Source organism: Schistocerca piceifrons, chromosome 3 (genome assembly GCF_021461385.2).
Source record: "Schistocerca piceifrons isolate TAMUIC-IGC-003096 chromosome 3, iqSchPice1.1, whole genome shotgun sequence".
Taxonomy (NCBI): Eukaryota; Metazoa; Arthropoda; class Insecta; order Orthoptera; family Acrididae; genus Schistocerca; species Schistocerca piceifrons.
In genome coordinates, this window is record NC_060140.1 from 553,609,084 (window position 1) to 553,635,824 (window position 26,741).

At 41.0% G+C, this 26,741-nt stretch overlaps 1 protein-coding gene across 2 annotated transcripts in view; it reads right to left on the reverse strand.

Moving 5' to 3' along the window:
- LOC124790093 (clathrin interactor 1) overlaps positions 1 to 26,741 on the reverse strand; it is a gene marked incomplete in the record, with an annotated part of 192,939 nt that overhangs the window by 46,202 nt on the left and 119,996 nt on the right. For both annotated transcript variants that reach the window (XR_007016219.1, XM_047257659.1), the window contains 2 exon segments: positions 8,769 to 8,919; positions 9,555 to 9,658. Coding sequence is in view for 1 of the 2 variants with exons in the window: in XM_047257659.1 (XP_047113615.1) it covers positions 8,769 to 8,919; positions 9,555 to 9,658 (255 nt within the window).

The following is a 26,741-nucleotide window of genomic DNA, read 5'->3' on the forward strand; positions in this document are numbered from 1 at the left end:
CGGCGGGGAATCAAACCCGGGACCCTGTGATCCACAAGCAGCAACGCTAGCCACTCGACCACGAGCTGCACTCAGGCAAAATGAGGAAAGAAGGATTTCTGATTCAGCTGTGGCAACAATGGTAGTAGTGATGATGTGGATTACTTCATTGATGTTGCCAAGCAACAAAGATTCAACAGTGGTGGCAGCGGTGAAAGCGACCCTTTGTGAGAGTCCATCTGGGCAAGCGTCCAAATAATTGATGCTGGGGAAGGAACAGGAAGAGCGGAAAGTAGTCGCTGCCACCCAAGTCATCGTGAGCCCTCCAGTGGATATACGAGAGAAGGCCAGGACTGCAGATCGAGAGATCAATGGCTGAGTATGTGCCATGAGAAACACTGAAATGTATTGGGGCACCAGTACTGAGGAGGCAAAGGTCAAGTCGAGTTAGTAGGTCCTCAACATCTCCACCACAGCCAGAAATCTTGGTCCCACCCTATAAAGTGTAGTGGGCATTAAAAATCACCCAGAAGTAGAAAAGGTGGGGGGAGTTGGGATCTTAGTGGAGCCAATACATGGTGCAGCACCTCACTTGGAGGGAGGTACATGTTACAGATGGTAATTTCCTTCATTGTCCTCACCCTGACAGCCATCAGCTTCTAAAGCCACTTGAAAGTGCACAGGTTCGTTACAGACACATTAAGGGAACAACACCTGACAGTCTCCCACAGTCAGTATGGTTTTTGTAGTACCCCCGATAGCCACGAAGGGTTGGGGTTCGCATCGTGGGAAACCAGGTTTCCTGAAGGGCAATGCAAAAAGCAGATGTAACACTTAAGAGTTGTCGTAACTCAGCCAGGTGGGAGAAAAAACAACTTCAACTCCATTGGAGGATGACACTTCCTGTTGTCTGGGAAGTCATGAAGTGACCAAGGAGGAAGACTACAACACCGGTTAAGCGTTCGCAGCCAATATCATTGCATCTGAGGCATTGGTGAGCTCTAGGTCCTCAGGGAATGACAGAATCTCCACCTTGTCCTTGGACGCACAACTGTTAGGGAGTAGTGGTGTGGGGGTCACCAGAGTCTCTCATTTCCTATTGAACTTCTTCATTTGTTTGCCCTCTCGCCACTCTTTAGAGGCTTACTGGGAGGGCTTCTCAGAAGTACCTTCAGGGGGAGAGAAAGACCATGGAGCCTTTCAATCAGCAGCTAGTGGCTCTTTCAGCTACAGGCTGGTGTCCACTTGACCACAGGGGTGGGGGTGGGGACTGGAAGGAATAGTTCCATGCGAGAGGAGCTGGAAGAGGCTGTTGCTTCTCCAGCTGGAAGGAGGAGACCGATGACCCAGGCATTTGAGGGGGGGGGGGGGGGGGGGCTATGCTCCCAAAGTAGAAGTTTTGGTAGCAACAGAAGAAGACGTGCCCCCAGCCAACAGGAGAGGGGATGAAGATAGGCGGCCATGAGGGTCCATTGGAGTAAGCTTAGATTACGAGCATAACGGTGTCATGGTGGGCGATTTCATTGTAGCGGCAGCATAAGACGAGAGTATTTGAACAGGGTTCAACCTTTCATATTTTAGTTTAGCCTTGTGGTACGACACGCTGTCCAGGGTCTTGTACTCCATAATTTTCCACTCCTTTTGGAGTATTGTGCAGTCCGTCAAACCGAGGGGGGGAGCGGGGTGGCGGGGGTGCTCTCCACTGTTGACACAGGTGCGGGAAGGCACACATGGAGTATTCGGATGCAGTGCACATCTGCACTCTCTACACATGGTGCTGGAATTGCCCCAATTTCCAGCACTTAAAGGACTGCATGGGGGGGGGGGGGGGGGCGGCGTGTAAGGTTTGACATCACATTGGTATACCATCAACTTCACCTTTTCAGGTAATGAATCACCCAAAGGCCAAGATGAAGGTATCAGTGACAATCCTATTGCCTTTAGGCCACCTATAGATGCGCCAGACAAAGTTAATGCCCCGTCATTCCAAATTGGCATGTAGCTCATTGTCGGGATGCAACAGGAGGTCATGATGAAAAATAATTTCCTGGACCATGTTGAGGCTTAAAAGTGGGGGGAGGGGGAGGGGAGCAACCAAAACAGGAAACATCACCCAGAGTGTCACAGGCAAGTAATGCCTGAGACTGGGCTGAGGATGCCATCTGAATCACAACTGACCCATCGCACATTTTAGACTGCCCTGTCATTTCCTCAAACTTGCCCTCCAGGTGCTTAACAATAAACAGAGGCTTCATACCCAGAAAGGAGTTCCCATCAGTTCTGCTGCACACTAATGAAGTGGATATGGTTCTCTTCCTTCTGGTGCCCTATGTTCCTCTCTTGCTGTTGTCAGGGAAAGGAATGATTTATAGTCATACCTTTCACCACTGTTAACAACCTCCCTTTCTTAGAGACTGCTAGGGCCACTCAGTCCCCAGAAAAAGATGACTTGGACCACTTCATTACGGGTCATCCAACCTGATGCCACCCACTCCGATCACGGGCTCTCCCCATGGGCACCACCCAGCCACAGCAAAGGCCACCTGGCACAATGGCCGTTGCCGGGAGTCTTGATGCCCCAAAAGGACAGGCATCTACTACTTGCGTACATGGAGAGTTTGCAGCTCAGGCATCAGCAGTGCGATCCATGTATTGTCAGGGGGCTAGCACCAAATGGATACACGATAGCCCCACCACAACAGACTGGCTACCATGCTGGATATTGGGTGCAGATAAATTCATAGTGTCATTGGTGGCAAAAGAGGAGAGTAGCCAATGGAATAAGATGACATACCCCGGAAAGTGTCCTCACCCAAATAGTTGAATTACAAGTGGAGATGCAAAGCCATGACAATAAAAGGTGTAGACCTATTCTAACAGCACTATGGATAAATGATTCACTGCACAATTCTGTAGAATTTGGAAGGTGGGAGGTCAAACCATAAGCAGGACCTGAACTTATTGGGCCAAGAAGTGGGAGACTCCTTTTAGTTGCCTCATATGATAGGCAGGAATACCTTGGGCCTATTCTAACCTCCAAACCACCAGGGGGTAAATGTTTGTATAAAATGTTATTGGGAGCAGAGAAATCAATAGGGTCATGGGGGCGAAAGAGGACAGTAGACAATGGAAGAACATGACAGACCCCGGGAGGTGTTCTTGCCCAAATAGTTGAATTACAAGTGGAGATGCAAGGCCATGTCAATAAGAGGAAGGAGACACTGTAAAATGCTGATGCTGACAATGTCAGTCAGCTGTTGGTTGGTTGGTTGGTTTGTGGGGGTTCAAGGGACCAGACTACAAAGGCCATCAGGTCCTTTTTCCACGACCATGAAACACCCAAAAGGAATAAAAACAAGCAACGGAGAAGACAAGGAATTACAGAGAACAAGAAAGACACAGACAAAAGGAAGTAAAAGCACACAGAGTGTTACAGTGGTTGGCCTACCGTGGAAACAAAAAAGGAAAAGCCAACCACCACGAGACACACTAAGAACCCCAATCTAAAACCGTCGGCCAAAGGCTAGACACAACACACACAAAAAAGAAACCTTAGATTGAGCGATAAAAGCCTCCTGCTAGAATAAAGTGCAAAACTAAGCCTGCCATGTTGGGTGAAGTCAGGGTGCCCCAGGTACCAAGGACATTCCGCTGCAAAACCAACCGGAGATCACATTCTGAAAGGCCAATCTCCAAAGCCGGTGCATCGACAGCCTGTTTGGCCAGTGTGTCAACACTTTCATTAGCTGGGATGCCAACATGACCCAGGATCCAAATAAAACCATAGAGTGGCCGCAACAAGCAAGACTATGGACGGACTCCTGGATAGCCATCACCAGACGAGAGCAAGGAAAACACTGGTCGATAGCTTGTAAACCTCTCAGGGAGACACTACAGATAACGGAGGACTCCCCTGAGCAGGAGCGGATATACTCTAGGGCGCGAGAGATGGTTACCAGCTCAGCAGTGAAAACACTGCAGCCAGCTGGCAATGGGCGTTCTTCAGAATGATCCCCAAGTGTAATAGCATAGCCAACTCTACCAGCAACCATCGAACCATTGGTATAGACCATGTCAGAGCCATGAAACACAGCAAGGATGGAAAGAAAGCGGTGGCGGAGGGCCTCAGGAGGGACTGAGTCCTTTGGACCCTGTGCCAAATCCAGCCGAAGGCATGGACGGGGCACACACCACGGGGATATATGGATATAGGATCGGAAAAGAAGTGGGAGAGGGAAAAACTCAAGCCCAGAGAAAAGAGCCCAGATGCAAACCACCATCGTACACCCTGACCGAGGCCGCCGTTCTGGAACATGGACGACTGAGTTGGGGAACAGGAGACGGTAATTTGGGTGCCCGGGCAAGCTACAAACATGTGCAGCATAAGCGGCCAGCAGTCGTCGATACCAGATCTGCAATGGAGGGACACCAGCCTCCACAAGTATGCTGTTTTATAGAGCTTGTGCAGAAAGCTCCAGTTTCGAGTCTGATCCCGCAGTGAAGTATGAGGTCGAGCAACTTTTAACGCGGAAGGCGGTGCCGAACCATAAGCCAGGCTCCTATAATTGAGACGGGACTGAATCAACACTCAATACAGTCGTAGAAGGGTAGAACGATCAGCACCCCAGTTGGTGTGACTCAAGCAACAAAGAGCATTAAGATGGTGCCAGCATGTTTGTTTAAGCTGCCAAATATGAGGGAGCCACCAGCAAGAGAAGATGTGTCACGCTTCATTGCATGTCATCCACCCTGATGCCACCCACTCCAACCAAGGGCCCTCCCCACAAGCACCACCCAGCTGCAGCAAAGGCCACCTAGCAGGATAGCCATTGCCGGGAGTCCTGATGCCCCAGAGAGACAGGCATCTACTCCTTGGCATATGTTGGGAGTTAACAGCGCAGGCATCTGCAGAGTGATACCTGTGTTGTCAGGGGGCTACAACCAACAGGGTACATCATGGTCTCACCACAACGGACTGGCTACAGCACTGGATATCAGGTGCAAAGTAGTCCATGGTCGTCGTCAATGCAGAAAGTGACACAGCATAGTGGATGGTGGAAACTGCACCCAGGAACGTATCCTCGCCCAAGGGATGGAGAGTGAGCGGGACTGCAATGCGACGACGAGAAAGTTGGCTAAAGATCTCAATGCACGATGGACACGATGCACCATGTAAGGTGCCCTTCCCAAACTGGCTCGCTCTTCGGAAAAATCTGGTAGAATGGAGGTCAAACCCTACAGGGGACCATCAGGTAAAGGCCAAAACACGTGTGACTCCTTTTAGTCGCCTCTTACGACAGGCAGGAATACCACGTGCCTTTTCTAGCCCCCGGACCCGCAGGGGTCAGCCAGCTGTGCAGAAGTTCTGTGGCTCTAAAGGTACTACTGCTGCTATACGATTCTCCAATGGCCGTCAGATACAATATACTTAATGTAAAAAATTCTAATAATGCTATTTGTTTGTCAGTCTTTAATGATTCCTATAAGTTTTAGCATGGGCTTAATCACAACTACGTAGAGCTTTTGATACCAAGCAGATGGGCGAGACGATTTTACACTATTATTAAAGGTATTAATTGAGAAGTGATCAAGCTAGGTCAAGCGAGTAAATGAAACTATAACTTTTATGCTGTGGTAAGTAAACAGAATTCGACTAATTTGGATGTTTAGAAGTACTATACAAGCAAAGGAATATTTAAGTTGGGAGCGCCTTTAGTAATCGAAAACTAATCATTTCACTCAAAGCAAGACAAATTTGATTTTGCAGTAGGGTATACAGGAGAGATTTTCGTTGGAAGAATATGATTTATTACCAGTGTGAAGAAGTTTTGCCTGTGCAGAGTGGGAAGGATTTCGATAAGTTGCCTTGGTTCTTGTAATAGGCTCGAATGTATGATTGTAGCAGGCATTACTTTTGAGTCTACAGACAGTTTTGAGTTCTAATTTGGTAAATTATATCCTTCAACTAAAATATTACTACTAAACCAAATTGTGCATTTTTATTTGTGGTTTGAGGAACCATCGAAACACAAGTACTGCATTATGCATTATTCCTATTTATCACTTGTTCCCTAAGCTGAATAGAGGTTTCACATTTTATTGTAACCCTTGTCATTGGGAGAAGTAATTTAGGTATAAGCCAACATCAGAACTGTTTGAGAATTGATATGCATTTTTATTAAGAAAGAGCATTTCACCCATTGCTTTGTCCTTTTACATATATCACATATATTCAACATATTTCACACATTTCTGTACGCATAGTTCACCTGTACCTCCAGAAAATTTCACTCTGCAATTTGGTTTTCACATAGCTCAGTGTTTTTCGACATCATATTTCCTGAACTATGGGTCGTAAAATGATATACTTTTGTAGGCACATTCAGCTGCATATGTGGATACTGTCTGCTATTAACTCGTATTTGAAACACTTCTTGCAAAGAAGTAATAAATTTAAAAGGCAGTTTTTCACACATCTTATCTACTAAACTACTTGTCGTACAATTCTATAACTTTGCACGTACATTCAATGGTATACATGAATACTACCTGCAAAATGTGTTGAGAAATACATTTAGCAGCGAGGAAGTAATAAATTAAGAAGTCTTTCCTGATGCCATAGTTTCAGTGCATGAAAAGTGAAAATTTTGCAGTGATAATTTTTTTTTCCTTTCATAATTTTATGGGAGATTGTTAATGAGAAAAAGCTTTGTTAAGGTTTGGAATTATGTGTGAAGCTTGTTGCAAGTAACTAAGTGCTCTCATTCTTGAATACATGATAAGAAGTCTGGCTATTCTTATGTCATGGGCTACATTACTTTTTTACTCCCCCATCCCTTTTAATAAGCAGATGTTTTTCACCCCCACAACTTCTTTCCAGATAGTGAGTGATGTCTGTACCATGTTTAGTTGAAATCAGTCCAGTGGTTTAGGAGGAGATGCAGAAGTAATACATATGCAAGGTCAAGTTGACAATGGGTACACTAGAAATTGATTGTAGTGAGGGTAATGATGTAAAAGAAATAATAAAATTTCAGCCTGCCTTGTAACATCAAAAGATTAAGTTCTGATCATTTTATTTACTAGTTAGACCTGGTAATATAATGGTAAAATATAGTTCTGATGAAATAATACAAAAGCACTTCACAAAGTAAAGATGTGAAATGAAATAGTACTTCTTTCACTGACAAAAAAAGGAAAAAAAAATACTTTCAATAGCTACAAGTAAGGTTTTAGCTACGTAATAAAAACTAATTTCCAGTAACATATCAGACACTATTACAGAAAGAAAGATCGAAGATACATATACAAATATTATGGTACAAACATAAAAGTTCTCAATATCAGAGGTCTATCTTAGTAGACTGGCCTCATCCCCCCATTTTCTGTCATTCCTCAGTTGCTTCAGAATTCATGGAGATATGTTCTGTCTAAGCAACTAAATGAAAGGCAGTTTTTTTCCATACACATTTTGCTTCTTTTATTTATGAAGCAGTATGTATTAGTTAAGAATGTGTTATGTTACATGAGAAAACTAACATAATAATATACTTTTAACTACTACATACTGCATACTGCATTACGCAAACACACACAAAATTTTACATGCCACTGAAGATGCTTCATAAATAACAGAAGAAATACTCAAAAAACTGCCTTTCATTTAGTTGCAAAGGGGAAACATACCTCCGTGAATATTACATCTCTGTTATCTTCTTACATTTGAAAACAAAGGAAAGAGTATTGCCAAAACATCCTTATGTAAAGTTTGCACTTTAAAAATTTTCATAAGAGAAGAGTTAGTTGTCACTACAGAGCCACAGAGAATTTAAAATTCTTTAAAACATGATAAGGCTAAGATAATAGCCTAAAGGTATATTAGTTTTCTGGCAACAAAGTCGAAGATTAAATTATTATGTTACCATAACTGCAAGTGATCTGATTTCAATTTGTTTAAATCACACAAGAAATATTGTGCGTGTGTAAGAAGAAATTTTTTTTAATGCAGATGTGCAGTATGAAGTGAGTAAGTATGTAACACAGGAAGGTATAAGCATTCTTATGTAAAGATAATTAATCTGTCACAGGCTATCACCAAATGACTACTTTGTGGAGACTGCTTGTATTAAAAGAATAATTTTGTATTGTCGCAAAGGAAATATTAAACTAGAGAGCTACAGGGCTCAGTTTTGAGGGAGTAAAAAGTGCAGCAGCAGGAGGAGAAGGAGGAAAATATGAGTCAAAATTGGTGAAGCCAGCTCAGCTGTCTTTATAAGTGCCCTTGTGAAATCAAAGAAATCCTGATTTACACAGTACAGGATTTGTCAGTACACCACGATGTATTTTGTGTTTGCAAAAGGGTGGTGCTCCAAGTCTCAACTGTTCTACTGCAGGAACAAATCAATTAGGAGAATAGCTAGTTCATAACGTGATTTAACCTCTTTAGGTGATACTGTCTTTTGTAAAATAAAGACCTCAAATTTAACAGCGAAAAGATGCCTCATGACTAAGAACCATATCTAAATCACCTTTATGAAATGCATCTCTCTCACCTCTAAATGATGTAAAGATAATCTGTTGGCAAAACAATATCCACTTTGGCACAAACTATATTTTACAAAGAGTGTCCATTTTGCCTTCATCTATCTTCTAAATTTCGAACAACTCCATAACATTATTGCCAAATAAAACAGTCTTAACAAAATACCACATGTGAATTTTTATTTTCATGGAACATTTTAAATAATATTCACCTTCTTTTTTGTAACAGAAATAATGTTAAGACTTACCTTGAGGAGGGCGAACCACAGGAGGAATTGGACTGCTACATGCCAGCTGATTCATGGTAGGTGTTGGCTTGGAAGAATTTCGGAAGCCCGAGATTGTTAAGTTATCTATGTCTATGTTTAATTTGCCAGAGTTGCTCCATGTACTGCCAATCTGTTCAAAGAAAATTTTTGATTCATTTTTGAAGTGAACACCCCCCTCCCCCCCCCCCCCCCTCACACACACACTTATTAAAAATAAACTTATGTTTCATTTGTTAGAATAAGTAACCACTTTATCTCAGCAAAATTATCTAAATATTTTTAACCAACAATTGTATGGCATATATAATTAAAGTAACTCTAACATATCATTCAATAATACCAGTTTTAGTGAATAGATAATTGGCAGGACAAAGAGCCTCTTTATCTCAGTTTGTATTGCAGGTGGTCCTATCTTTACCACCCATGTGACTCGTGTACAATACTTAAATATGTGTCTCTTTACAATCAAAATTATTCTTGTGCATGACAGCTGTTCCTCCTCTAAGAAAAACTGTGTTTAAAGTAATAAGTGTTAACACTGATGCAATACGTATGATGAACAATACTACCAATACTGCAAGGATATGGAAGCTGCTCGGGATTGCAAACATTTACATCATCTATTTTAATAAAGAGTATTGTGCCAGGAAAAACACTGCTGTTGCAACACAGTATTCACAATAATAAATGAGTTTTACTGTAAGGAGGAGAAACAATTTCAACAATATTAATCAAAATTTCAACTCTCTTTTTCAGAATTTGTACCTGTTGTGCAGTAGATTGGTTGCTGGAAGACTGAGAGACTTGGTCCTTTCCGGCAGATGGTGATGTTGGTTGCAAGGGTTGTGGTGACAATGTCAGGGGAACACCTGTTACAACAGTAAAAGGTAATCTTAGTTAACACCTATTATAGTACTTTAAAATGTCTGTCTGTTCACATTTGGTCTTTTAAAAGTTAACAACATATTCAGATTTAAAGATTATTCTTCGCATTGAAGGGCATATTAGGTAATTACTTGTTACAAAACTAAAATTTATTACCATGTGAACTTAAAAAGTAATACTACACACGACTGATTAAGTCAGCGCATAATAAACCACAATATCCATTGAAAATATGGAATACTTCCTTACTAGAAATTGAATAGAACTAATCACATTACCGTTTATCTGCATCACTTTTTACAATAATTTAAATATTCACACATTTTAAACCACTAAAGGAGTTTAGTGTCTTATCAACGACAAGAGTATTTTATGTGGATAACTTTTCCATTTTGAAGACGGAGGAAGGAGTGGTTATAGTCTTAACCACTGTGCCATCTTTCCATGTGGATAATTACCTCATTTTTTAAATAAACTCAGCCATTAGTTTCTCCTCAAATGTGCCTGTCTGCTGCCCAAGGCCCTATTGATACCATGATCAGTGACCTAGTAACATACAGGTTTTCATACAGGATGTCCCAAAAAAAAAAAAAAACTCCCAGAGGGGTCCGTGGGTGTCAGTTCTCGAAAAAATGATGCAGTCTATTGTTAATAGCTGTCTTGTGGAAAAAGATTGGTCCACTAATTAGTCTTGCACTAACTACATACCACACTCCTATGTTCACATCATGCAGAGGTTGCTGATTTAATTCATGAGAATTTTAGGAGCTCTAGCGTCAGTTGTTCTGATAATTTACGTACTCTGACAAATGCAGCCATGGTCCATCGTGCACAGACTGAACAGCCAGGTGCCATAACAACGTTGAGCAACAGTATCTGAGTTCCTCAGCTGACACACTACCATACTATTGTATGGTTTCATTTTCAGTTTGTGCACAGCTCTGTGAGCAGATGCTCTCGATACACCAGTCTAAAGTGCCAAATGGCGCAGAGATTTTCTCAGACTTCTTTCCAAGGCTTCCCCTACCTTCTAATTTATTTTCAGTTAGGACACTAGGTTCTCCAGGCCGTTGTTTGTGTAACACAGATCCATTCTCTTGAAATTTCTTCACTCATCTATGCATCGTCAAATCACTGGGAATGTGCACACCAGGAAATTTTTGTATAAATTCAACCTGACATTCCACATACGATTCTATTTTTACATAGTTCAGCACAAGAAACACTCGTTGATCCTTCGTGTACACCATACCAAATGGAAACTCAACAGAAAGTGCTCTTAAACACTCAAACACTCAGTCACACAGTGGTGGCATTCTTTACTGATTCTGGATTTTGCAGTGGCCAAGATGTTTATGAGCAGTGCAAATCTTGCACTGATAGAACTTTTCTATATCTATGGCAAGAATATTCGTCTGTACCTGATCAGTATTCACTTAATTGGGAATAGGATATGCTACTGTGCAGCGAGTAAGGACAAATAAAATGTTGGACCAAACATATACATCTGAGTCTAATATTAATGCTATTGTGACATTCAAGACACAACTTTCTGAAGAATTTGAAGTCAAAGATGCATTGCTGCAAGGCAAATGCACCTCCAGACCTGTTACAAATTTGCATACCTTAGGCCATTACGAATCACGTTACTCAATCAATGGAATTCAAAGTTGGACATTCATGCCTTTTGTCTTATTCCTTCAGGTCAACATGTAACAATCGCAACTGCTACCAATGACATAACCTGTATAATGCAGATACTGGCTAAAATGTACATAAACTGTAATACAGACATGCTTTGAGAAGTCAGTAAATAAGAATGATGTTTTGGGAAAACAGTAGATAAAAATGGGAGCTGAAAGATAAACTGTGACTGTGGACAAGAATAATGTAAGCAGAAAAGAAGGTGACAAAATTTACAATGAAGAAGAACATTACACTAATTAATTAGAGTAAATAAAATATATAACATAAAATGAATATTTCACCTGTATATAAATGTAATATTTTTTGAACTCTGATTTCCCTCTCAAAGATGAACTCCATAAACATTTATCTCAGGGGAAGCTATAAAGGAACTCAGGTTCCATCTTAAAGGACAGTTGACCAAGCACTAGGTACGTATGTACCCAGTAAAACAGATTGTGATGGGAGAGACGACGGATCGAATAGATTCTCCGTAAAATATTGCCAAAGAAATGACAATTACTGCATAAGAAATGTAAAGTGAACCTTAAGGGCCATTAACAGAGCTGTACTGAATACAATTCATTCAGCTGTCAGATTATAATCCGAAGACCTTTCAAAACTCAAAAGAAATTCTTATCATGTGTAAAGGCTGCTAGTCATACCAAAGTTAGTGCTTAGATGCTCGTGGATGACAGAAAAACGACATACAGATGGCTGGCACACAGACCTTCATTGTTAATCCACTAAGTGGATTTGATCTCTATTTCCAGAAGCAGCATGTACGAGTAAATATGTGCTGCTACCTGAGTGGGTTTTCTAATTCTGTCGACAGTGATACATAATACTGAAAACGAAACTTTTTTGTTGCCATCGGAAGCCATTACATATGCAACCTCCAGCTGGGAGACCATTTTAGCCACTTAATACATCTACACTCCTGGAAATGGAAAAAAGAACACATTGACACCGGTGTGTCAGACCCACCATACTTGCTCCGGACACTGCGAGAAGGCTGTACAAGCAATGATCACACGCACGGCACAGCGGACACACCAGGAACCGCGGTGTTGGCCGTCGAATGGCGCTAGCTGCGCAGCATTTGTGCACCGCCGCCGTCAGTGTCAGCCAGTTTGCCGTGGCATACGGAGCTCCATCGCAGTCTTTAACACTGGTAGCATGCCGCGACAGCGTGGACGTGAACCGTATGTGCAGTTGACGGACTTTGAGCAAGGGCGTATAGTGGGCATGCGGGAGGCCGGGTGGACGTACCGCCGAATTGCTCAACACGTGGGGCGTGAGGTCTCCACAGTACATCGATGTCGCCAGGGGTCTGCGGAAGGTGCACGTGCCCGTCGACCTGGGACCGGACCGCAGCAACGCACGGATGCACGCCAAGACCGTAGGATCCTACGCAGTGCCGTAGGGGACCGCACCGCCACTTCCCAGCAAATTAGGGACACTGTTGCTCCTGGGGTATCGGCGAGGACCATTCGCAACCGTCTCCATGAATCTGGGCTACGGTCCCGCACACCGTTAGGCCGTCTTCCGCTCACGCCCCAACATCGTGCAGCCCGCCTCCAGTGGTGTCGCGACAGGCGTGAATGGAGGGACGAATGGAGACGTGTCGTCTTCAGCGATGAGAGTCGCTTCTGCCTTGGTGCCAATGATGGTCGTATGCGTGTTTGGCGCCGTGCAGGTGAGCGCCACAATCAGGACTGCATACGACCGAGGCACACAGGGCCAACACCCGGCATCATGGTGTGGGGAGCGATCTCCTACACTGGCCGTACACCACTGGTGATCGTCGAGGGGACACTGAATAGTGCACGGTACATCCAAACCGTCATCGAACCCATTGTTCTACCATTCCTAGACCAGCAAGGGAACTTGCTGTTCCAACAGGACAATGCACGTCCGCATGTATCCCGTGCCACCAAACGTGCTCTAGAAGGTGCAAGTCAACTACCCTGGCCAGCAAGATCTCCGGATCTGTCCCCCATTGAGCATGTTTGGGACTGGATGAGGCGTCGTCTCACGCGTTCTGCACGTCCAGCACGAATGCTGGTCCAACTGAGGCGCCAGGTGGAAATGGCATGGCAAGCCGTTCCACAGGACTACATCCAGCATCTCTACGATCGTCTCCATGGGAGAATAGCAGCCTGCATTGCTGCGAAAGGTGGATATACACTGTACTAGTGCCGACATTGTGCATGCTCTGTTGCCTGTGTCTATGTGCCTGTGGTTCTGTCAGTGTGATCATGTGATGTATCTGACCCCAGGAATGTGTCAATAAAGTTTCCCCTTCCTGGGACAATGAATTCACGGTGTTCTTCTTTCAATTTCCAGGAGTGTACATTTATACTCCGCAAGCCACCTGACAGTGTGTGGCGGAGGGTACTTTGAGTATCTCTATCGGTTCTCCCTTCTATTCCAGTCTCGTATTGTTCGTGGAAAGAAAGATTGTCGGTATGCCTCTGTGTGGGCTCTAATCTCTCTGATTTTATCCTCATGGTCCCTTTGCGAGATATACGTCGGAGGGAGCAATACACTGCTTGACTCCTCGGTGAAGGTACCCTTGTCACAGGGATCATATCCCTGTGGAAGATCCAGGTGCAAGACCTGCCCAATCTGCCCAACCAGCATTTCTCAGTCTCCTCCATGGTGAGACATACTTTCTTAAAATTCTTCCAAAAAATCTAAGTCAACCATTCGCCTTGCCTTCTACTGCCCTTATGTGTCCATTCCATTTCGTTTGTTGCATTACACCTAGATATTTAATCTACACGACTATGTAAAGGAGCACTCTACCAGTGCTATATTCGAACATTACAGGATTGTTTTTCCTACTAATCAGCATTAACTTACCTTTTCGTACATTTAGAGCAAGCTCCAATATAAAAAGCTGTGCAATGACTGCAGAGGAGCTGTTGTATGACATGGCTGCTTTCATAGGTGGCCTGGCATCTGATGGAGCACGATAAGCCTGTGACAGGATGGGAAGTGACGGTTGGGTAGATTGGGCAGGTCTTGCACCTGGATCTTCCACAGGGATATGATCCCTGTGACAAGGGTACGGGATTGATTGTGGCACAGGGATGTACTAGGATATTGTGATGGTTGGGTGGGCAACAGAACACCACTTTAGGAGGGACGGAAAGGGTCTTTGGTAGGATGTCCCTCATTTCGGGGCATGATGATAAATAATCAAAGCCCTGACGAAGGATATGGTCCAGTTGCTACAGTCCAGGGCAGTATTGAGTGATTAAGGGAGCGCTCATTTGTAGCTGGCTCTTGTGGGCATGGGAGGATTGAGGGTACTTGGGGAAATGGAACGGGAAGGCTATTTGTGGAGTTTGTCTGGGGGAGAGTAACTGTCTGTGGCGGCCTTTGTGAGACCTGCAGCATGCAGGGCATGGGAGTTCTTGTCAATGCAGATGCACTGTCCACAGGTGGCCAGGCTGTACAGCAATGACTTTTTGGTGAGGAAGGGGTGGCAGCTGTTGAAATGCGGGTACTGTTTGTGGTTGGTGATTTGACACTGCGTCTGGCAGCCTTGTCATGTTGCCACCTAGTCCCTGCACTCTCCGCCAGGCAGTGCTCCTTTCTCCCCCCACTTCCCCTCATATCTTACTATCCCTCCTCCTTTTCTGTCACTTCCAATTGCTGCTATAGTTCAACATGGCAGTTGCACTCCCAGAGGAGCTGCTGGAGACAGAAGTCATGTGTGGGTGACACGTGCTTGCTTGTCTGAAAGCATGTGGTTTTTGTTTTCTGAAGAAGGCTGTGGCTGATAGCTAAATATGTAACCCTTTTCATTGTGTCTGTCTGCAACTCAATGTTCACCTTTATGATGAGTAACAACCTCTCCTTTTCATAACACTATAGAATCAAATGTGATGCATATTCCAACCGCTTGCCAAAATTTTATCACGTCTGAGCAGCACAAGATATGAGCTGAGCCTCTGCAAGTTGAGTATGCATTGGAACCCTCGCAAAAATGATGGATGTACTTCAGCTAGAAGGTCAGAAAATTAAAGAACTCTGCCCTGAACATCAGTAACATAAATGTTTGAGACAAGCTGGTTAGACAATGTTTGTAGAACCCAGCTTGGCAAAATTTGGCAGACAATGTAATCAAGTTAGGGGATACCATCTACCCGATTATAGAACGGCAGCGATCACAATTAAAATTCAGTATTCAACAACATTAACACGGGAATTTTGGAGATGCTGAACAGTGTGTCAGCAAGCCCACTGCAGCGCTGTGATGTGAGCCTAGAAGAGTGTGTCTCGTCCCCGACTGCAACTGTAGAAGGAATGCAAAATGCCTCCACATACGCGTTCCCGCCCACTGTTATCAACTGACTTGATTTTCACATAACAACTCTGTCAATTGTGTAAATGCTGTGGATGGATGTGTCCCTTGGCAATTCCTCTGTTCGCTTAAGAACTTAGAGAATATATATTGCCTGACAAGAAAGTGAAGACCTGGTCGAATATCACTGCAGGTTCATACACACACACACACACACACACACACACACACACACACACACTTGATCAGCAGGTATTTACATTATTAGAATTGCAGTACTCTGTGACAGTTACCTTGGCCACCAGAACTTACCTGACTCCGTAGGTCCATTTTTTTTTTTTTTTAGAAATGGTTTCAGGATTCGGCTGTTTGATAGGGGATATCAAATTAAACACCTTTCAGCCATGAATTTTCAATCTTATTTTATTTGGTAACCAGTTTCAGTGTTTTACTACATCATCTTCAAGCCCCTGACCAACGTGCAAAAAGAATCTATCTCAAAGCAGAGCCAGCAATACTGATATAGTAGATATCTGCTTGCTACAGTGAACACTTCACTTTGGCAGGTGATGGTTGATGTGTTCACTGTAGCAAGCGGATATCTACCAATACCAGTATTGCTGGCCCCTGTTTTTTATCACAACCGAGGTAGATTCTACCTGCATGTCAGTCAGGGGCCTGAAGATTTCATAGTACACCGCTGAAACTGGTTGCCAAATAAAATAAGGTTGAAAATTCATGGCTGAAAGGTGTTTAATTTGGCATCCCAAAACATACTTGCGTTGTTCATATTTCATGTTGTTACCAGCCTTGGTAGGGTATATAATGGGGGCATGAACAATGTCTGATGTTGAATGATCACTGGACATAGAGGTGCCACATACTCATGTGGGACAGCATTATTAGCACCTGATGCAGTTTGAAAGTGGCCTCATTGTTGATCTCCATTTGGTCAGCTGGTTGAATTGTGCAATATTCGTATGTGTGAAGCATGCAGATGTGATAGTGGCTCAATTTTGGATTGCTTGAGAACATTAGGCTAGGAACATTCAGTATCATGTTTCTGGTCAAACACCTCAAGTAAGCACTGCAGTATTGTGCAAAAAGCAAATTGTCAGTCCTTAATATCTTTGCCTGCCAGCAGATATGTTATGAACCCTTGCAACATTCTGTGTTATCCCACATCATTGCTTGAGACTTGCAGCAGTCACACCAGGGAATTACTGCCCCATGCATAGGCTGCTGTTAACACCACAACATGAATGGATGCATCTGGAGAAGTGCTATGACCCGGAAGCATCATATTGTGCTTTCCTAAAACTGAAAATTACATTAGGATATTTTGTGGGAGGGAAAAAAGTGGAAAAAAAGAAAGAAGAACGGCATCATTTACAAGACGTTGTGGACAACACTGAGCTCATTAAGCAAGTCAACTAAAATAAACGTTCTCGGACAGCTGGGCGTATAGAAAAGTGAAGACTAAACAAAACCACATTAAACAAGAATGAGTGTGTACTGATGAAAAATTTGTACTTACCAATAACATTTCCAAATCTTTTTCCTTACTGTCATGCTGAGAAAAACTTTTTGACCTTTCTACATATCTGAACTTTCCATTTTCTTTACTGTTTCTCTCATTTTTTTATTTATATGGATTTATTTACAGTGTACTATCTTTACATATCACAGAGAGAGACTGCATAAAAACTCTGAACCACAAATAATGATGTATGTATCAAAAATTCAATATCTTGCTTTAACTTTATTGTATTCTCTTTCTTTACATTTCAATGATTCCTGCCACCACTGAAGACAATTTTGTCAAAATACTGCACCTACATTCTCCTGTTAGTATTTTACCCAGCAAAGTTCTTTACAGGATTTATAAAGAAAAGAATTATATAAAGCACATTCTCATATGCAAGGTGACTTTTTAGAAAACCTCAACAACTGAAAACTTTAATTTTTTCTGTACACAGAGTAGGTAGTTTTGACTCCCATGTGCAGCTCCTTCAAACAACGGAAATTGAGAGCCAAAGACCCTACTCATACCACCCTATTTACTTGATTATAAGACTAATTTTTTTTCCAAATTAGTCAATCTAAATCTACGGTGTCATCTTATATTCGGATATAAAACTATTGCTGCTGAAGTTTGACATTTTTACATTGTTTAATAGATTGACATACAGGTCATCTTAACTTACACATCTAACTTGAGCTATGAGATCACATGCAGATTTATTCTGAAGAATTTGGAAGGGTAGAAAGGCTAAACAAAACTCATGTTCAAACAGGTTCGAGATTTCCTGATACGTCAAAAGTGCTCAATGCAGCACTGACTCTGCTTGTTCAATCACACGACATTTGACTTGCACAGCACTAACGCAAGGGATGCACAATAAACTATGGGCTACCCATCACGACAATCTAATGCTCTGCTTAAAATCTGAGAATTTTGTGAAACTCAAGACGACATAGAATTTAACATTACCATCTTACAAACACTTGTGTTATTTGAACGGTTTTGCAATAAAAGTTCTCATACATGTATGTATTTTGTGCACAAACATTTATGGCACACTACAAATAAAGTTAACATCAAATGGCGAATAAGGTGTCCTTCAAAAAATGTTACCTGATTCAGAACACAAGTCCATATTTTATTTGATTATGAGATATTGTAATGATTTGCCATGTTGGTTGCAAATAAGAAACTGGGTTGCTGTTCATGTATTAAAATACCAGTTAAAATGTTACCACCTTTTAATCAGCTTTTGAACAAAATGGTGACACTTAAGAACTTCGAGAATATACACTGCCTGACAAAAAACATTTAATCCACAATTAAATGTTTAAAAAATGAAATAAATCATGTAACTGTTATCACTATAATTAATTACAGCACCAAGACTCGTGGAGTCAGTACTAACAGAAGTCACTACATTGCGGGACAAGGGAAAGTTTGAGAATTTCACTGAATCATGATTGGAATCTTTTATTTACGTATTAGTTGGTGTTGTTACTTATGACCTGCAATCTAGTTGCTCAAGCACAGCGTTGTTGAAGGGCTGGAGAGGGAACAGTGATACTGGCATGACTCAGAACTAGGACGTGTGGGAAGAGAAGTAGTGAGGGCACAGCAAATTATGTCATGCTGCCAACCATGGAGAAACTGCAGTTTGCTTGAATCCATCTGAATTGACTTTAAAATTGAATGAATACACAACAGCGGCATACATTTCCACAGGAGACTGCAAAAGTCTAGATAGAGGCCAGTGGCGTACTTATGTGTTTCCTGCAACAATGTTATTCAGGTTCACCTTGAGATATGACAGGAACAAAACACTGTGAGCCAGCTGCTGGTTCTGTGCAGCCAGTGAGAGAGTGGCAGGCAGATGCTATGTTTGGAAGCAAGGAACATTGTAACATTCTCGCATCAGTATAGAAGCAAATTCCAATATGTATTCAGCAAAAAATAGTTGCGTTCTAAGGTTCCACTGTAACCACGTACTGCAACAATCCGCAAGAAACAATGAAATACTTGTGACAACAAAGATATAAATTTCATAACTGTGCTGTTAGGATGGTGATTACAAATAGCAATAGCACAGATGCCAGTATCAGTAAGCGTAAAATGTAGTGAAGATAAAAATTTATGTATACCATTTCTTTTTACTTTATTTATTCTTGTATTGTCAAAATGTAGACAACCAATAAATGGATTAAGTTTAAAACAGGTGTACCTGGTAATGCTAACTTTTTTCACAGATACTCAACGACAATAAAACAGTCTGAAATTCTGGTATGTCAGAATATGTTGAAAATAATTTTTTCTCAAAGAGCCTCATTAACAAAAAGAGAAGAAAAAGAAGGAAAAGAAGAGAAAGAAGAAAGAAAGAAAGTGGGTGTTTCATCTTTTTCACTGTCGTCTCGAGCAAATACAGTATACTGAATTTGCGAATTCCTAGAAGCACAAAATATTCCTGTCTTAGTCTTCATATTTATTAAAATGAAAAACTTTCATTTTATTATATCTTGATCCTTACACTCAGGAAGCCAAAGAAAGAAAAGAAGGCCAATTCATAGCATTAACTCTTTCCAGGGTGACAATATTGTACCTACCACTGTTTTAATTGTGTCTACATTGGACAAGTGTAAAAAATTTGTGATTGGTAAAGAAGTGCAAATAATTTATTTCAATACAAATATATGTTAGATTTATATTTTATTATTTCACACTGCAATGCATTTTGAACTTCCTTTGGTCATCTTCTGGACTCATGGAATACGTAAGTTATTTCAAAAATACAAGTTACTCTGAAGTCAAAGTAAAAACAAATACTGGGCAACAATGACCTAAAGCACGTAGCAATGTTCTGTTGGTAAGTTGGCAGTAGTGGTAGAAGAGGGAGCAGAGGAAGTACAGATAAGAAAGTGATAGCCAGAGAAAGTTTGTTGTTGGACCACCAAAGAACCTATGATCTGCAAACTGTAAAGAACGAGAGATGGCACACTGAGCTGTCCACAATAATAAAATTCCAGTGGACTTTATTGTCATTTCTGCCCTCCTCCTGTTTCCACTGCCAGCAACTATGTAGGTAACATTCTACATACTTTAGATTACGAAGTTTTATTGTTTGATTGAGGAAATTGCATTTCTAGTAAGTAATTGTGTGCACATAATGCTCTTTGTGCATTATGTTTTGCTGTTGTTGTCTTCAGTCCAAAGACTGGCTTTATGCAGCTCACCACACTACTCTGTCCTGTGCAAGACTATTCATCTCTGAGTAATTACTGCAGTGTACATCCTTCTGAATCTGCTTACTGTGTTCATCTCTTGGCCTCCCTCTACGACTTCCACCCCCCCCCCCCCCCCCCCCCCACTTCCCTCCAGTACTAAATTGGTGATCCCTTGATGGCACAGAACGTGTCCTACCAATTGATCCCTTCTTCTAGTAAAGTCTTGCCACAAATTCCTCTTCTCCCCAATTCTATTCAGTACCTCCTCCTCCTTAGTTATGTGATCTGCCCATCTAATCTTCAGCATTCTTCTGTAGCAACACATTTCGAAAGCTTCTATTCTCTTCTTGTCTAAACTGTTTATTGTCCATGTTTCATATCCATACATTGTTACACTCCATACAAATACTTTCAGAAAAAGACTTCCTGATACTTAAATCTATACTCAGTGTTAACAAATTTCTCTTCTTCAGGAACACTTTCCTTGCTATCACCCGTCTATATTTTATATCCTCTCTATTTTGGCCCTCCGTAAGTTAATTTGCTACCCACATAGCAAAACACATCTACTACTTTTAAGATTCTGATTTCCTAATCTAATTCCCCTCAGCATCGCCTGATTTAATTTGACTAAATTTCATTATCCTCGTTTTGCTTTTGTTGATGTTCATTTCATAGCTTTCTTTCAGGACACTGTTCATTCTGTTCAACTGTTCTTCCAAGTCCTTTACTATCTCTGACAGAATTACAATGTCAATGGCAAACAGCAAGGTTTTTATTTCTTATCCCTGATTTTAATTCCTACCCCAAATTTTTCTTTGGTTTGCTTTACTGTTTGTTCAATGTGCAGAATGAATAACACCAGGGATAGGCTAAAACCCTGTCTCACTCCCATCTCAACCATTGCTCCCCTTCAGTGCCCCTGCCGTCTGGTTTCTGTACAAATTATAAATAGCCTATCATTTCCTGTATTTTACCAGTGCCATCTTCAGAATCTGAAAGAGTATTGCACTTAACAGTGTCAAAAGCTTTCTCTAAGTCTACAGTCCGCCCCCGGTAGCTGAGTGGTCAGCGCGACAGACTGTCAATCCTAAGGGCCCGGGTTCGATTCCCGGCTGGGTCGGAGATTTTCTCTGCTCAGGGACTGGGTGTTGTGTTGTCCTAATCATCATCATTTCATCCCCATTGACGCGCAAGTCGCCGAAGTGGCGTCAAATCGAAAGACTTGCACCAGGCGAGCGGTCTATCCAACAGGAGGCCCTCGTCACACGACATTTCATTTCATTTCTAAGTCTACAAATGCTATGAACATATGTTTGCCTTTCCTTAAACTGGCTTCTAACTGAAGTTGTATGTCTGTATTGCACTGCGTGTTCCTACATTTCTACGGAAGCCAAACTGACCTTCCTCGAGGTCTGCTTTTACCAGCTTCTCCATTCGTCTGTAAGGAATTTGCGTTAGTATTTTGCAACCGCGACTTATTAAACAGATAGCTCGGTAATTTTCACACCTATCAGCACCTGCTTACTTTGGAAATGGAATTATTATTCTTCTTGAAGTTGAGGGTATTTCCCCTGTCCGTACATTTTGCCCACCAGATGGAAGAGTTTGGTCATGGCTGGCTCTCCCAAGGCTGTCAGTAGTTCTAGCGGAATGTCAAGTACTCCCAGAGCCTTGTTTCCACTTAGGTCTTTCAGTGCTCTGTCCAATTCTTCACACATTATCATATCTCCTGTCTCATCTTCCTTTACGTCCTTTTCCATTTCCATAATATTGCCCTCAAGTACATCTCCCTTGTATAGGCACTCTATATAGTCCTTCCATCTTTCAGCTTTCCCTTCTTTGCTTAGGACCGGTTTACCATCTGAGCTCTTGATACTCATGCAAGTGGTTCTCTTTTCTCCAAAGGTCTCTTTAATCTTTCTATAAACGGCCTCTATCTTACCCCTAGTGATATATGTTTCTACAGCCCTTTACATTTGCCTTTAGCCATTTTGCACCTCTTATTGATTTCCTTTTTGGGACGTTTGTATTCCTTTTCACCTGCTTCTTTTAGTGCATTTTTATATTTTCTCTTTTCATCAATTAAATTTAGTATCTCTTCTGTTACCCAAGATTTCTACTAGCCCTCGTCTTTTTACCTACTTGATCTTTTGTTGCTTTCACTATTTCATCTATCAAAGCTACTCATTCTTCTTCTACTGTATTTCTTTACCCTGTTCTTGTCAATCATTCCCTAATGCTCTCTCAAACTCTCTACAACCTCTGGTTCTTTCAGTTTATCCAGGTGCCATCTCCCTAATTCATGCCTTCTGCAATATAACAACAAATAATATTAACAAACTAGTCATTTAGTTAAATTCTGTAGGAAAAACCAAATATGTGAAATTAAAATGAAGTACATTTGCATTCACCAAAACTGAGAATTTATTTAGTAAGAAGTACTTAACACGCAATTAATCTTTCAAAATCAAAAAATGTCTCAAGAAAGAAGATGAAGACTGAGAAAAAGGTCAGCACTACAGTATTGGATGTAAAATGACACTGGGAGCTGAGCAGGTGGAAGCGGGTGAAAGGAAAAACAAAAATGTGCAAGGAGCAGAATCTAAGGGTAATTCAGATTGTTGCACTTCGGTGGAAGGAGTGAGGAATCTAATCAAATTTTACTATAAATACAGACAAAATAGGATAAAGTGTAGAATAGGAAAGAGTTTTCATATAGTCAAAAAACTGACAATCTATATCATAGAACTATATTATCACTCATTTCTGTTAGTTGACCTATCTTTCATAATCACTGCTGTTTTTCATTTTTTGTCATACTTTTGACAGCTTTAATTCACAGTGCCAACTTCTTCCATTTAACAATGTATTCTAGATACCTTCCATTATTCTTCATTTGATATTTACAGAGACAGTCTTACACCATGTTCGATCTTTTTTATGCACTTATGTGCTACTTGCGTCACTAGTCACAGAAGAAGGAATTATTATTTCCAAAAACCTCAATATAATCATTTTTCAGAAGAAATTTCCACCATTTGACTATCCCTGTTCACTTATTTTAGACAATCAAGGTTTTGTCGATGACCTGTCCCAAACAGGTCACACATATTTCAAGACTGCTCTTGAAAATGGCTACAAAACTGAAATCGTGACTGTGTAAAATAGATGAACAGGTAACACCCAAAAGGCAGAACTTTCTTTTAGTAAGTTCTATATGATTTGTGGTCTCCCATGAAAGAAAGAGCAGTATTTCATGTAACTTCTTGCAAGTATTCATATCAATTGGGCAATGGTACATACATTCAATAAAGCAGTGATGTACCTCCTGTTTAATATAGATAACTTCCATTTTAGCATCATTTTCTAATTTTAAATTATAGGAACAAAAAATAAACTTAAGTGTTTCTTCTCAAATAAGGAGACTTACTTACAGAAAATATATTTTTATTTGACAATAATGTTGTACTTACAGCATTTTAAACAAATAAGACATCTCGTACAAAATTAAAATTGTTTTGATTCAAATGGCTTAATGCCTGCATAAAGAGGTATACACACAAAAGAAAAAATAAATGTATATACACAAGTTTAATAGCATGCATAAATGCCATATTTTCTCTAACATTTCAGTGCTCTGAGAAACTTCTGTGCTGCTAAACTCACTGCAGTGTTCTATTTCATCAGAAATATGTATCAGTACTACAGTGCATCGATCTCCACGCAGTCAGGCCACTTTTGGTTTCAAATTTTGACAACAATAAGTAAGGAAACATCTGCTGCAAGCTTTCTACATCTAGAGTCTGGATCATTTTTTCCCATGTCATTCAACCAAAGACAAGCTGTAGTTAAGGCAGTCTCAAGTTCATCTATACCTTCAATGCTGCCAACACAGACTACTGAAGCACCAACACATCTCACAACAGCAAGACGCACACGTGACTGAGGATGTTTGTGAAGACTGGACGCCAGTGCTAGAAGCTCCACACTTATACGAGGAGCAATTGGACAATTTGTAGTGCACAATGTAATTGATGCCAGACAATGCAATATATGTTCTAACATAATGCTGTCACTATTTGAGGATGACAGAATATTTGCTGCTTGGATATTGTGAACTAGTGGAAAAAAGAATGACCCTGCTACAGCTGAAAATTCATTTTTCTGCTCAATAGGGTTACGTCTTCCTGATGCAAATATTCTAGTTTTTCCAGTTTGTTCTAATGCTTGTTTCACTAAGAGATTCACATTATCATTACCTAGCCTCCTTTTTAACTCTGAAAGAGTTGTTGCTGATCCTGTCAACACTTTGAGAATAAAAGTAAGCCTATCAAATGAATACCGACCCTGTTGTATGCCAAACTGATGACCGAGATACTCCGCCAAAGGAGCTGGGTGAGCCACTACAGCAGCTACAGACGCTGTGTATCTCAACTGATCAAAATCAGTCGTAGAATACTTGTCCTCCATATTGATTAAAATTTCAAGAAGATCTACTCCCAATGAAATGTCATCTCCAGGCAACTGCTTTTTTATGAGACTGTCTGCAACTTTCAGAGCTTCTGTATAACTCTCAATATCATCACCTTCTCTCAAAATATCTAACAGATCTCTCAAGTACTTGGGACGCTTTTTCTCTGACTGCTTCAAATCATCAGACATTTCATATGGAATCAGATCATCATCACTATCCAATACACTTTCTTCCCTGTCACAAGCTGCATTATCATTTATTTCTTTTTTAAAACTGCTGTCCTGCTGAGGAAAGCCCTGCTTTTCCTTTGACACTATTTCTTCAGCAAAAAGTTCAGCTTTTCCTGTCACTTTTTCCATTTCACATTCTACTGCAAGCTGACTTAACATACGATCACCCACACATTTACCAGGAAATGATTTGCATGTACATTCAGTGTTCACATTTGGTGTGTCTGTTTCACACTTATTTTTCATTGCAATAACTTGACTTTCTTCTTCCCAAAATTCTACACTCATCACAACATGCTGTAATTCATTAAGAATGTCGCCGGCAGACTTTCCCAAGCCAGAGTAATCAAACTGTAATTCATACTTTCTATCATCATTTCGTCCTTTTGCAAGGGTTTTAACAACAGTTTCAGCAATGAACATGCCAAGCACTCTAATAACTTCATCCGAAGACTCTAAACGAGCAGGAATACAGTGAATCATTTTCATTTCTATACCTGTTGCCTGCAGATCAATGGAGTCTAGATTCAGTATACACGCTAATAATACCTTTGTCATTGCTACCTGAGATTCAAGTGGCATCTGTAGTACATAAGCATGATCACCCCATGCATTTAGAACATCAATGGTTACAGTTTTAAGTAGAGATACATTTGACAGTTTTAAATATCCTGCAAGATTGATAGCCATTCTTTCACAATTTACATTAAAATATCCAGTTACCATTGGTGCTTTACATGCCAAAACGTATCTCCAATCAGCAGAAATGCAAACCACACAAGTCAGAATTCTGTGTACTGTTGCTGGTGACTGGCACTGTGTAAGTAACATTACTCCCCACAACTCACATGCCTGTCTACTTAAATGACTCATTAGTTGTCCTGAAACCAAAGAGAAAGTAGTATCCTCACACCAGCTTTCTAAAATAGTAAGTAAAGAAAGCAGTGCAGGTGACTTTCTTTGATTATTGAAATGTATAAAAATTTTGGACAGTAAATCTGATAATCCTTCTATCCTGAAGGAAAGGCATCTATTTGTAACAGCATCCACTAGAAAATGCAGTGTATGAGCTACATGTACTACCAAAATCATGCAATAATTATCTGGATAAAAGCATTCCAATGTGTTGTCCTGTAGCTTATTAGCAACTCTACTTGGTAATGATACCAACAACTGAAGTGTTTCATTCCACATAAATATGTCTTCTTTATCCACAAGAAGATCTCTTCCATTTCTTATACCTACAGAAGTTGTATCCACTTTACAATAATCCAGTATTGCACTTCTCAGAGATGTACATTTAAGCAATTTCTCCAACAAAAAAACTATGTATTCACATTTCCTACTGGGTCCCTTCACATCCTGTAATTTACTGACAAGTACTGAAAGTGCACTATGGAACATTGACAGTGGTGCACCATCAATGCAAAATATTTTTGAACATGTATCACTAATGTCCTTGGCAGCACAACAATCTGATAGTACTAAATCTAAAAGTTTCTGCAACAGTGATTTATACCACACATTTCTGAATATGTAAAAGGACTGTGTTTCTGTATCAATGTCACAAAATTTCTGAGGTGTGTACTGTCCAGGGAAATGTTTCAGCAGTT